The sequence below is a fragment of the Hakea prostrata genome, chromosome 6 (genome assembly GCF_041222555.1).
Source record: "Hakea prostrata isolate BN-2017 chromosome 6, UWA_Hpros_2, whole genome shotgun sequence".
Taxonomy (NCBI): domain Eukaryota; kingdom Viridiplantae; phylum Streptophyta; class Magnoliopsida; order Proteales; family Proteaceae; genus Hakea; species Hakea prostrata.
Genome location: NC_142605.1, coordinates 665,194 through 679,152, shown reverse-complemented (window position 1 = coordinate 679,152; position 13,959 = coordinate 665,194). Strand labels below are relative to the sequence as shown.

Sequence of the window (13,959 nt, the reverse complement as noted above, 5' to 3'; positions counted from 1 at the left end):
ACATAATATTTTAGATACACACGGAACCGTACGGCCAAACATAAATCCATAATTTTTCCAATTACAAAAGGTAAACGAAGACATCTCACTTTCCAAGCTATTACATGGTATGTTGTAATGATTGACCAAAAAAACAAAAGAAAAAAAAACATGGTATGTTGTAATGCAAATGGCATGCTACTTCCCAACTGTTCATATACTCCTGCTTCCACCCTCGCAAGCGTGTGGGTCCTACGCTGCCCGACACAGTTGGAGGTCAGGGTGCCAGTGGGACCCACAAGATCTCGGGAAGCAAACAGACATGATTCTCTTTTCTTGTTTTTCTCAGTAGCATAACAGAAGTAAACAGTCATAGCCTGTGAAGTAACTCTAAAACTTCCGTCTTCCAGATTTTGGGCCATCAAATCCCTTCGATATCATTTCTCACTCGATTCTTCGTCGACCACCTGCGAATCCTCAGTAAAATTATGATCCGAAAGGTGTGTGTTTCTTCTTATTCTTCTGCTGCTGCTGCTTCTTCTTCATAATAAGTCTGTTAGGGATTCTATCCTACACTGACGTCCTAGAGAGTTCTATTCATTGTATTTACTGTGCTTTGTATTGCCCTATATATATTTTGTATTTGTATCTCTGATTAATACATTTTGGAATTACCAAACCTTCACATCTGCAAATGTAGGCGACGAATGAGCTCTCTCATGGTTTAATTGAGTTTTCCCCTCTTTCCCTCCACCCTGTTTTGCAGTTTATATGGTGAGAAGAAGCTAAAGGAACAAGGATATATAAGCCGCTTGGGTGAGTTCTCGTGCATTTTAAGTGAAATATTCCATCTGCCAATGTGATTGCCAACTACTAATTGTTCTTCTGCTCTAATTGCTGTCATTTTTTCTGTCTTTCTCTGTCTCGTTCATGGTGTTATCAGTTTCTTCACTCACTACTCTTTCTTTAACAGTTTAACTCATCTGTATGGTTTCTGCCTCTCTGATTCCCTTGAGGTGCATTTGTTTTGGTTTCCTTCGTTTATCTGCCATTAATCCCCCAACCCCTTTTTATTATCATTTACTTCTTCTTAAGTGCTTTCAGTCTATCTATCTACTATGCATAAATTCTTTGAAGATGAGAATTTCAAGGTTGTTCTGTTGATTTAATTTCTTATTTAAGAGTTTGCTTGGAGGTCTTATTCCTGGTCGAAAGAAGTACAGCAAGGTTTTCTATTCTTTGTTATGTTACCTTTTCTTCAGTTCCATGTTTAGCCACAAGACAAAACTAAACATCTAACAGACATCCATTTCTTCTTCTTTCTCTCTCTCTCTCTCTAATGTGGTTACTCGGTAAATTGTTTCAATTGATTCAGATTCATCAATGCATTACTAAAAGATCATACTAAATTCAGGATTTGTGACTGTACTCGTTCGTCCTTTATTATGTAGTCAGTTTGGTGTTCGAAAAGTCAGTGTTCCCTTTCTCTAACTCTAGCTAACCCAGATAAAATATGTTGAAATATTTCATTTGGTTGGAACAAATTTTCACACTTTTGGTTGGATCAAATAAACTGCATATACAAAACCTACTTGGCTGTCCAGGTGGTAGATTGATTTAGGAGTTTTTTAGTGGGAGCCCACTTAAGTCGGGGTGAAACTATGACCTGCCCACTTAAGTTCATTGTATTACTGGATGCCCACTCTGTGCAACTTCAATATTTTCCCATTACCCACAATTTGATTTTCAACGTTTGACCATTAAAAAATTCAAACTTCAAATTTACATGGACGATAATACCCTTCAGCTTGTAAAATGACCAAACTGACATCACTCATTCCACTTTTCTCTTATCTTCCCACTGCGATTCACCTTGTGCGTTCGAATTTCTCTCTCCACTTGAACCCTATGTCTTTAACTCCGGAAACCAGTCTTTCTCACCATTGCAACTCTCCTTCACCACCATTGCAAGTATCACTCACCCTTCCTCACCAGTATCACTCACACCAACCTATCTCTGCAACCATCCTGAGTGCTAGGTGACCTTTGCAACTAAGGGGGAATGCTTCCATTTGCAACATTGTCAACGAAAGAAGTGAACCCAAAGGCCTCCTCCGAAACCAACACCCCTGTCAAATCTCTCGTATGCAACAAAGTCTTTGATGAAAGCGAACAGGTAAGGTTAGGGTTTTTGGTGTGTGTTTGATCGATGTTATCAGGTAAATTTGGGTTTTTGGTACACCATACACATAGTTGCACGGGTGGAAGATGGCATATAGTTGCCCACATTGGGCCATACGTGCGCAAGCCGGCTCGCCACACATGGGGCACACAGGGTGCTCAATGAATTCCTGTTTGACCACCAAACTGTGCATGCATGCTCACCGCGCACACAACGCTCCCACACAAGGCCCCATTGCTGGCCCATTTCCCCAATCCTGCACCTATCACCCCCACACATGGTCCCAATCCTATGCCCGACACCCCCACACATGGCCCCAATCCTGCACCCTATTGCCTCCACACATGGCCCCAATCCTGCACCAAGTGCCCCCACACAAGGCACCAATGTAGGCCCCAGCACGCCCACCTAGCACCCAACACCCCGACCCAGCACCCTCCCAGCTCCGCACTGCAGTGCCCCCACCCCCACCCTCACACCTAGTACCCCAAAACCCCACAACACACACCCATAGTATCAAGAGATCTATACTTAAGTGTCATATTTTCTTGCTGAGTTTGTTTCACATGATCATTCCTTATAGCCAGACATAAAACACAATTTTCTTTACAGAATGGAAGTGGGTCATGCAAAATCAAGGCACAAACAAGAATGACTCAGATTTTATAAAAGTGACATATACACTATTCTAGAACACTAGAAAACCACAACACCTACATTTTCCCTTTCTAAACACCCAAAGCAACCAACTTGGCCCTCTCTTACCTACTGTAGATCTATACATACAAGGGGATGAATGTGATCTTTGGCCCATTGCCCCCACACAAGGTCTCAATCCTGCAACTGCAATTTGCATAAGCTAATCAACTTTACCTCTGCTGGCAATATTTGTATGTGTTAACGCTATTTGAAAAAGCATACACCTGTATGTATTATGGATTGATTTTTCAAACAAATGGGTTCCCAGAAAAGGTCTGAGAAACATGAATCTATGAAAGGAATCAAATATTGAAAGACCAAGAAATATTTTCAGTGGACTAACCTATAATCCATGTTAGAGAAGTTTTCAACTTGGGTGACATAACTGATATTTCAGAGAGATTCTGCAAGGCAAGAGGGATATCCATATTTTTATATTCACCATGATTACTTGTTTCTCATTAGCTATCTCCAATAATTAATGTCATATGCCTAGCAGTACATGATTGCTTGTTTCTCATTAGCTATCTCCAATAAATAATGTCATATGCCTAGCAATATTCTGATGCCATTTGTAATTAATGTTTTGTTTGCAATTGTGAAAAGATTTTATGATACTGTAGTCTAATGCATACATTGTTTTTCGAGTGTAGGGAAATGGATATTCACATTGTATTCGAGTTTGAATTCGAAGGGAAGGTGTTTAGAACAATTGTAGATCCTGATCGATATAGCCATATAGAGATGCTCAATCACATCTACAACAGCGTACTGTGGGATGTTCCAGTTGGCCACAATGTCACCTTCAAAGTGACAGCTCAGCTTCAATGTGGGAGTATTCATGATTTGACCGGAGATTATACACTATCCGATATGTTCAACAAGTATGAAGGGGGTGTTATTAGGGTTCATATCAGTGAACTAATCTACAGCCCTTCAACAATCCCCACATATAGTATAAACACTATACCAAATGATGTCATTCGTCGGAGAAGAAGACCCTTAAAATCTGCTGACTTTGGATGTATGTCATCAGACAAAGAAGAAGGGCAGCACATAGTTGGGACTAGTAGGACGCCACCAGCTGCTGCCATAAACTCAAGCCCTTCTATGGACACTGTAGATATGGAGGAGGATGCTTCCACCCACTCAGCCCCACCATCAGCAAGTCACCTACTTAATAGATTTGAATTTAAGTTAGGTGACATGTTTGAAGATGTATATGCTTTCAGGGCAGCTCTAGAGAAGTATGTCAAGCAAGAAGGCTTTGAAAGACGTTTGGTGAAGAATGAGAAGGGAAAGGTGCTTGCTGTTTGCAAGGCCCCCCGTTGTAGTTGGAGACTATACGCATCCAGGAGTAGCATTAATAGTCAAAGTTTTGCAGTGAAGACATACTGCCCCCTGCATAATTGTAAGAGGAAGGGAGTACAAAATGAGGTATGTAGAGGCTGCCTTTATTTGGTTGCATTCATCTCATCTATATAATTATGTTGACTGACCCAACCTATGTATATTTGTATATAGGGACTTCAAGTGGGTGGTGAGCGAAGGATGACTAGGACTGTGACAAGAAGCCGAGAAGAAGAAAAACTGATTGAGAGGCTTAGATCTAGGAAGGTACGAGAGAAGAAGAGGCCTCCTGGGCGAACACTTGTTGCCTCAAGTGGGCCACCAAGACTTGAGTTCACAGTGGGTGACACATTTGATGACGTGTATGCATTTAGGACTACAGTTGAAAAATATGTCAAGCAAGAAGGGTTTCAGAGGATTATGGTTCACAATGAAAAAAGAAGGGTTGTTGCCATTTGCAAGGCAAATGGTTGCACTTGGAAGATTTATGCAGCAAAGATCAACAGGAATAGTAAGTCTAACTGCACCATGCAAGTGAGGAGCTACAACAAAGTGCATACATGTGTGAGGCAAGGTGTTGATAATTCTGTAAGTAAAATGTCCTCTTATTAGGTAACATTGACTTATTTTAAATAACAAGCCAATTCATAGATATGAGGGAAAGACATAGTAAATGTTTTCGAGGTAATTCATTAAGTAGTTGAGTCAAGTAAATGTTTCTAAACTTGTTCATTCAATTTGCTTGTAATACTAATGGATCCTCTACAAGGGAATCTTTTCAACTTACATTGTATATGTTTTTTATTGTAGGGTGGCACACAGGGGAGGCAAGTTCCTGAAGAGGTGACAATGAGGAGGATGGCTACCCCTCCTTCTATTCAACAAAAAGTAACTGAGAAGAGGAGAGCACATTATCAGCAAAGGGAGGCAAGGAGGTCAAGAAGAAAGAGGCAGAGGACAGAGGGCATGGCATCTTCGTAGGAGCCTTATGTGCAAGGGTTTCTATGTAGGGCAATCATTTGCATCATGTTGTTTGGCACTGTCCTTGCTTGTAGGATCAAATTAATGTACCAAAGGGTCCTACTTTTGTATACAAACTAGTAAATCTGACATGCAAATTCACGTGAAAATTTTCTCTATTGTTATGATTAGACAAAATGATTTGCACTAGCTTGTAGTATTAGATGATAGTTTTATTAATGATGGAGATCCTGGAGAACAAACTCCTCCACATCGTTCTAAGACCAAAAGAGGAGGTATGTGCAATTCAATTTGTATTTACTACAGGGGGCATATAAATATATTGACTGTTGTGTGTGTATAATGAATCACATCCTTTTATATAGTGAAAATGTCTAAGAACTATGTCTTTAGTGATATGTTATGTTTGTGTGTTCTAGCATCCTGCCTTTTTATTGCCTTCATCAAGTAATTTTAATATGAAGAATCAAGATAATCTCACAAAGTATTAATCAATATGCCTTTAGCTTGTAGGACAGCAATAACCCTAGTAAGTTGGAATTATTTTTATGACTCAATAAAAGCAACTATTTATTCTGAACCTCTTTGTGTTCGTAAAGAGTTGTATATTCTCATAAAGTTTTCTGAAGTTCAATTTTTAACCAATTCTGAAGCTTTACTTTGTTAGCCTGAAACTAAGGGTGGGACTTGGCTCAATGGCAGGTGGGCACAATTGTAACTCCAAGGTGGCATCAAAAGAAACTGCCTCTTGGCAAAATTTGCTGAGGTAAGACTGCATAGTAAATGTGCCTCTAGGCTCTGCTTGTGTGGAATCCTTCAGCACCGGTTGGCGCTTTTATTTTGTTAGACCGGAACTTACAGATCGCCAGCATCATTATGCATAATTCTTCATTTGCCTTATTATTTATTCATAATATTGTAGTAGAATAAACATGGATAGAAGATTATAGAGTGGTGGTTCTGGTTCATGAGGTTGCTTGTCAATGGTTCCATGTGGCAACTTGTTAGAATGACAAATGAAGAGTTACAGAGTTAGTACAGACTAGAGAGGTGGAGAACAAGTGCTTCCCTAGACCAAGCACATTTTTCATCAGACAGGATATTTTGTGGAAGTATAGGTTGGAGTTTTTCTTTGCCATATGAAGACTTGCTTTGACTGTTCCTGTCATTTACATATCTGAGGTATAGATTATTATTAATATTATTACTTTTTTTTTTTTTGGGGGGGGGGGGGGGGGTGTGTTGGTCATCCAGGGTCATGGATGAATTCATGTTGATGAAAATTTTGACTCTTTCTTTAGATGAGTACATCCATCTTTCTCTGAGATCCACTTGTGAATAGAAAAAGAAGCGTAGTCCTAGACACAAGCATCTTAAGAAAAAGTATCAAGCGAGTGACTCTGATGAGGACAATAGTGAATGATTGCTTCCCAGCAACAGACAAAAATGAAGTAGCCTAGTGCTGTTTTGGATTTAGATAGTGAGGAAGAAGATAAATGCCTGATATCTTCATTCGTCAAAAGCAGAACTTCCAAATTGGAGAAAAGGTCAACTAAAAAAACATCTGAACATGGTAAAAAAGAGAAGTCGGATGCCATAAGGGAAAGGTGAGAACCTAGTGCTAGATACTGCTTTTTGCTTACAGTAACCCATTAAAGATACATTTTTTTTCGTCTTCTTTGGGTGCCAATTGTTTCGTTTAATTATTGTAAACAGGAAAGTGGGCTAGCCTTGTGATCCTTCACTACTGTCCTTTGATGATATCAATGTAGTCAATGGGACACCAAAGGATAAAAGAAAGATATTGTTGACCAGGAAAGGAACAATGAAGATATACACGCAGAACACGAGCAACGTATGGCTGATTCCAAGTGTAAGGCCTATAAATAGAATGGGCTGTGCGAGGGTTTAGAGAATGAAAAAATAGGCAATCAGCTTCATACTGATGATATGTGAGTTTTTTCTTTAATTCTGTTTTGCTTCATTCTTTTTTCATTTTTTCTTTATTATTATTATTATTAATTTTCTTTTTTTTGGGGGTTTGTTGAAGTAGTCTTTCTCCTACATTCTTATTTTCCTTATTGCATGCTAAGTTGCACAAGAGAGTGATTGATGCTCGTATTGGTATTGGTAGTTACAATCAAAAGGAGGACATAGTGAATGAGGATCTCAAGTTTGAAGAGCCTTGTCTTCAAACTAAGGAAGATGATCCGATTAATAGTAATGCTCAAGAGTCCAATACAAATCTAGAAGATCAGAAGTGGGTACTATCGGTCTGCTCATTTGAGTCACATAAAAACAAATAGTTCTTCTTCAATTAGGCAACACAAGGTGTTAGAGTGGTGCCTTGGTCAGAACAAAGTGTAGTAGATACTACTCTTTGCTTACTGTAACCATTGTTTCTTTTAATTTTTATAACTTTATAAGCAGGAAAGTTAACCAGCGTTGTGATCCTTCATTACTGTCCGTCGATGGTATCAATGGAGTCAATGGGAGTCACCAGAGGATAAAAGAAAGAAAAAGAAAGATATTGTTGACCAGGAAAGGAACCTTGAAGACATTATACAAGCAGAACTCGATCAACCTATGGTTGATTCTGAGAGTGAGGTCTATAAAGAGAATGGGCTGTGCTAAGGGTTAGAGAATGAAAACATAAGCAATCAGCTTCATACTGATGATATGTGAGTTTTTTATTTTTTTTAAATGCTCTTTCTCCTACATTGTTTTTTCCCCCTTATTTGCATGTTAAGTTGCACAGGAGAGTGATTGACACTCATATTGTTATTGGTAGTGACAATCAAAAGGAGGAGGTTGTAGTGAATGAGGATCTCAAGTTAGAAGAGCCTTTATATTCAAACTAAGGAACATGATCCGATTAATAGTAATCCTCAAGAGTCCAATACAAATCTAGAAGATCGGAAGTGAGTACTTTCTGCTCTGCTCATTTGAGTCGCATAAACACATTCCATAGTTTAGCAACTAGTCAACAAAAGGCATTAGAGGGGTGCCCTGGGTTTGTAGTATATGCAATATGGCAATGTAGTTTGCAAAAAATATAAGCGATATTAATGCAATATAATATAATTATGCTGCCAATGACCTAATATTGTAAAAGCAATGTATGCTAACAAAACATAGGATATGTTGTTAGTATATTCATTAGAAAAGCAGTAAACACATGTCCACATAAATTTATGGGGTCTCAGATAGCCGGTGAATTATAAAATGTACAGTCACAAGGGGTAGCTCCCACCTTGAATTTGGGAAGGTGCATGGATGCCTAGGCGACACCTTGGCAACTATGACACGTACACACACAAGATACCTGTGTCTGAGAAGCATACTGCGGACTCTCTCTTTCACCTTTGATGAAATCTATGTTATTTGCTTATTTCTGTTTCAAAGTTTTTTCGCATCAGATTAGATCAACCAGTAGCATTGTTATGGCTTGAACAGGGAAGTGACTTACTCTCATCTGAGAGATTGCAGGAAGCTTAAAAAGAAGAATAAGAAGAAGGGTGATAAAAATGAACACATGACCCATGAGGACAGTATACCTCCTCAGCTAAAGAAGCTGTTTCTTGAAAATGTTCAACTCGATCCAGTAGTTGGTGATGTTCAAGAATCCACTGCACATTCTCAAGATGAGAGGTATCTCCTCCAACCCTCATCCCCTCGAAAAATAAAATATGAAATTTGTTTTTATTAATATTTTCCCCTTTACTGCTAGCTGTCTCTTTTCTAATGGTGACTGTTTCTTTTATTCCTGTGAATAGCGAAAAGCTAAAGAAGAAACATAGGAAGAAGAAAGGTGCTAAAAGCAAAATGGCAATGTCTGGGGATGATGTTGGTGAACTTGGTCAGAGGGCCTTAGTCTTGACAGCATGGAACTTGAACGAGCTGATAATTATCAGAGAACAAACACAGATATGCAAAATGAGAAGTAAGTACCCTTCCCCTCCCCACCCTCCCTACTTCCCTCCTGGGTTAGGATCAACTACTCCTGGGGATGGGTATGCCCCACATGGCAAGGCATGGGTGCCTCACCTGAAATGGGGTGCCTCACCTGAAATGTGGTGCCTACCTTGTGTCATTGGATGTTGGTGGTAGGCTACCCCCATAGCTGATCCAGATCACCTTCCTCCCTCACTCTTGGTGTGCATTCTCATGTTGCTGTTATTTTCTCTCACACAAACATCAAGGCTTAATGGTCACACGGGAGCTATTTTCCCCTAAAAAACTTGCAGCTTTCTTTTATAACTCTTTATTCCTAACTCTTTTACAGTAATTGGAATATATTTAATCAGTAAGGCAGTTATTGATTATTCAATCCACCCGAAATATTGAGATGGTGAAAAAGAAAGACTTAATGCAGAGATGAATGTGAATCTAGTGTGTACAGTGGTAGTAAACAAGTTCCTAAGAAGTATAAGTGACCCAATTCGAAACAAAACAGGATCTGGGTTTCTGTCCCAGTTAGTTGGATAAAGGCTGACTTGATTCGAGTTGGATGCTTGTTGGTGTAGGAATAATTGTTACAGTTTTATATACTAGAAGTCTGCTTTCTTTGACGTAAATTGTGGAGCGTAGATTCTGAAACTTGAAGCTGTATATCTTAAAAGGAAATTTATATTTTTGATATCATGTGCAGGGTTCATGGCCTAAACTTGGACAAGTTGGAGATGAGAATGAAATTAAAGTCCCGAAGGAGAAAAAGAGAAAACGTAAGTCTGAGAGTGAAAAGGATACAGGCAATGGCAATTAAATGTGAAAAGGACGTATGATGAGGATCATATTAAAGACTGCAACTCCAGAGGCCAGAATAGTAAAACAATTAGTAGGCAAGGCCATTGAGAGAGGGAGGGGTGTAGAGTACTTTAGTGCTTCCTTCTAAAAGATTAACAATTTTTCTGATGACTGCATAGGGATTATGATTGTCCTGGTACTTTCTTTTTTGTTGGTTGAGAAGCTATATTGACCTCTCCCAGTTACAATATATACCTCAATTCAAATTTAAACTAAGCATGAATGCATTTATGTTACTTGCTAGTGGAATTAATTTTGTGCTTGTGTTTAGTTATGCTACTGTGAAGTGGAGATGGTTATATGAATATAAGTTCAAAAAACCCACTAATTCATTAAATAGCAACTGAAAATGAAGATTTTGAAATTCCCCTGTAAGTAATTGAAATTTTTTCTCCCTCTCTTTAAAAAGTCCTCTTCAATCTTCGCTTGTCTAGAAATTAATGAACCAGTTTAGCCATTCAAGCACCTGTCAAGGGAGAAATCCTGGTAAACCGTTTCCCTTATTTTGCTTCCTTTGGCTATGAAAGCAAGCTCTAAATAATTCCTTGTGATTTAGGTTATACACTTGGTTTAGATTTGGAATAAGCCAACACTTTGGTTTGTAATTGTGAAATCCAGGTTGACACCGAGTGAATCAATGTATCTTAAAACTTTCTTTTGACCTGGTGATGCTTCTTTGCTTGTAGGTGTTGCATTACTAGATTACCCATTTTGCACGTTGCTACTCATTTGGCATGGTATTGAAGCCGAGTGACCTATAATAGTAGTGGCTGGGTCCTATGGGGGGGGGGGTCCAAAAGAGGTACCCAGTTCATGAAGAGACATACCACTATTATCATGCAATGGTTTGGGCTAGTGGTCGTCCAACAAAGGTAGACAATCGATGAAGAGACACGAGAGCATTTGCCAAAGCGTATGTGTATGACCATAGGGTTACGAAATGTTAATCCAACAGAGGTAGCCAATCCATGAGGAATAACATTCCTAGATGGAGAAGGATACGTAGACCAACAGGGCACTAGGCATGAGGAAAGGTATTTGAATCCTAGATCCTCTGCCAAATGTTTTGGATAGCAACCTATTTCTAGGGGAAGAAAACAATGAAGTCTTAGAGAATAGGGAGGAGCTTACTCTGTTTAAAGAGGTCATTGACAATAGACCATACCATAAACATGCTATAACAAAGAGCCTGGTTTCAGTTTGGCATTTGGTTGAGGAAGTTGGGATTACCCCTGAAGGAAACCATTGTTTCACCTTCAAACTTAGTCATTGTCACACCCCACCCAGCTGGTATTGGACTTACCCCAATACGCATGGAGTTGATACATAATTACAGGATCTACGTTCATGGCCAATCCATAACCACACAATACAACATAGCATAATCCAAAGAGCAAAGGAATAAAAAGGTATTAAAGTATCAATGTTATTACAGTCATCCAAAAATGATTCTAAATGTATAAGAAAAGTTGAGGTAAGAGTTAATGTTTAACAGCACAAGTCTCAAAATTATCAAGAAAGGTTTAAGAGTATTTAGTTTAATCCTTCAATTTCTCAAATGGGAGTTACGCAATCACAGTCAAACTTTGCCACGTCTGTAAAATAATCAAACAACGATCAAAAAGGCCTGAACACCACATGAGTAGTCCAAGCATGGATGCATGTCTCCATGGGTCTCCACATCTTTGCTCGCTAGAATGTCATACGTACAGTTCGGTTGGTGACATATACTCTAGAATGATGGAATCCTCTTTTTTTTTTTTTTTTTTTTTTTTTTTCCGGTAAACACAAGATTTATTCCAACCGGGCAGGGAGTGGGGAGGAACAAAGTTCCACCAACCACGAAGTGGAAGACGGCCATTCTTTCGGGCTCGAAACCGAAAGGGCCTTCCTGGCTAAGAGATCAACTATTACATTAGATCTCCTAGGGATATAGGTAGGGATACAATGAATGAAGTTATCCATTAAGTAATGAATATCTTGGATCAATGGCTCCACTACCAATGGGGGTTGAACCTCACCTTCAAGATACCTAATTAGTTGCTTACAGTCAGATTCAATAAGAATCGACTCATAACCACTAGCAAGTGCCTCCAATAATCCTGCTCTAAAAGCGATAATTTCTCCTTCTTCAGCTGAATTATAATGTCCCGGTATTGATGAAGCACCCAAAAGTTTGCCTTTGGCATCTCGAATAATGATGCCGGCCCCACCTGCCTTTGTGCTTTCAACCCATGATGCATCGGTATTGACTTTCACAAAACCCAATGGAGGAGGTTTCCAAATCAGCCGCATTGTTTCTTCACATTCAATCCCCAAGTCTGAAGTTGGATTGACTTGTTTTTGAATGTCCCAAAACTCTTTCAAGGAATAGGTCGCCTTGTTAATTACTTCGTGTGGTGTCCAACTCCTATCACCCATGATTCGATCGTTCCTAGCTTTCCATAACCACCATACTACAAAGGAACAAAGACTTTTCATAATTTCTGCATCCCTCTTACCCAGTTTGCTGAATTCTTTCCAGATAGAGATCCATTCTTGAAGAGTTCTACATTTATCCTCCGAGATTCTCCAAGAGAGGGAAGACCCAAACCATACACTCCTTGCAAACGGACAGTGAAGTAGGACATGGGGTGTTGTTTCCTCTTCTAAACCGCATTCTCCACATAATGTATCTACCCCGATCTTCTTGGCAAGTAAGTTGGATGTTGTTGCTAGACATTCATTACAAGCTCTCCATAGAAAATTTCTGATTTTTGGCCAGGTTTTTACACTTCCAAATCTCTTGCCAATGTTCCTTCCTCAACTCATCCCAGCTATGAGTTTTAGATGTAGAAGGTGAATTCTTTTCCTCATCCTCTTGATGTTGTACTAGTACTTTATATGCACTCTTCACTGAGAACCTTCCATCTCTACTGCAGCCCCATACTAGTGCATCTTCATTAGGAAACAATGCCAACTTGATATTGAAGATTGCATTGGCCTCCTCTGGAGAGAACCATCTAATGATTTCTGTACTGTTCCAAGTTCTTGACTGTTGATCTATCAAATCTGCCACAGTTGAAATCCCACAGTCATCATGCTTTATAGTATGGACTTTGAAATCCTTAAGTGTAGGAATCCAAGGGTCTAACCAAACATCAATATGGTCTCCCTTACCAATTTTTCCAAATCAACCATTTCTTGAGTACTTCTCTACCTTCAATGATACTTCTCCATGCCCATGATGGATTGTTGCCCATACTTGCCTTCAAAAAAGTGGTTTTTGGGAAATAAATCTGCTTAAGGAATTGGGCCCAACATGCATCCGGTTGAGAGAGAAGTCTCCACGCTACCTTACTTAGTAGAGCTTTGTTGTGCATTAGAGGATCTTTAAAACCCACTCCCCCCTTGGCCTTTTCTTTGCACAATCTTTTCCAAGACATCCAGTGGATTTTTGCCTTTTCTTTTGTCCCTCCCCAAAAGAATCTTGCCGCCCGAGCTTTGACCTTTTTGTGAATTGAGTTTGGGATCTTAAAATGAGAGGTGGCATAGATAGAGGATGGTAGAGCCACAGCTTTCAAGAGTACCTCCCGGCTAGGTTGATTGAGTAGTTTGTGAGTCCATCCTTGGAAGCGACTTTTCGCTTTATCACTAAGTGAGTGAAATAAAGCTACCTTAGATATCCCAAAATCTGTTGGAAGTCCTAGGTATTTGGTTGGCCCTTCTCCATAAGAGACTTTTAGAATTTTTGAGAACCACCGCTTCACTCTTTGCAATGTATTGGGGCTGAAGCATACATTTGACTTCTTGTAATTTATCGCTTGGCCGGAAGCTTTGCAATAGGCCTTGATCCCTTCTTTCAAAGCATGGACACTTTTCAAATTTACTTCAGAGAAGATTACACAGTCATCTGCAAACATCAAGTGTGTGAGTGGATCCGTTCTGCCTTTTATGCGAATACCTCGAATATCACCCCTTCC

General features: G+C 39.5%; 2 protein-coding genes across 2 annotated transcripts; both read left to right on the top strand.

Moving 5' to 3' along the window:
* Positions 1–366: 366 nt before the first annotated feature.
* On the top strand, positions 367–5,489 carry LOC149012074 (uncharacterized). The gene is made up of 5 exons (XM_089159833.1): positions 367–479; positions 746–795; positions 3,514–4,297; positions 4,385–4,798; positions 5,021–5,489. The coding sequence occupies exons 3-5, from the start codon at positions 3,518–3,520 to the stop codon at positions 5,189–5,191; spliced, it is 1,365 nt and encodes a 454-aa protein (XP_089015959.1). The 5' UTR covers positions 367–479; positions 746–795; positions 3,514–3,517; the 3' UTR covers positions 5,192–5,489.
* A 1,513-nt stretch (positions 5,490–7,002) lies between these two features.
* On the top strand, positions 7,003–9,951 carry LOC149012073 (uncharacterized). The gene is made up of 4 exons (XM_089158031.1): positions 7,003–7,143; positions 8,681–8,842; positions 8,968–9,134; positions 9,843–9,951. Coding segments are annotated over exons 1-4 (345 nt in total). The 5' UTR covers positions 7,003–7,141; the 3' UTR covers positions 9,857–9,951.
* The last annotated feature ends 4,008 nt before the right edge of the window (positions 9,952–13,959 follow it).

Coding starts and splice junctions, on each gene's coding strand:
- LOC149012074 (XM_089159833.1), top strand. CDS start 3,518: ATGGATATTCACATTGTATTCGAGTTTGAATTCGAAGGGAAGGTGTTT. Junction 4,298..4,384: donor GGAAGGGAGTACAAAATGAG/GTATGTAGAGGC, acceptor ATTTGTATATAG/GGACTTCAAGTGGGTGGTGA. Junction 4,799..5,020: donor GGCAAGGTGTTGATAATTCT/GTAAGTAAAATG, acceptor TTTTTATTGTAG/GGTGGCACACAGGGGAGGCA.
- LOC149012073 (XM_089158031.1), top strand. Junction 8,843..8,967: donor GCACATTCTCAAGATGAGAG/GTATCTCCTCCA, acceptor TCCTGTGAATAG/CGAAAAGCTAAAGAAGAAAC.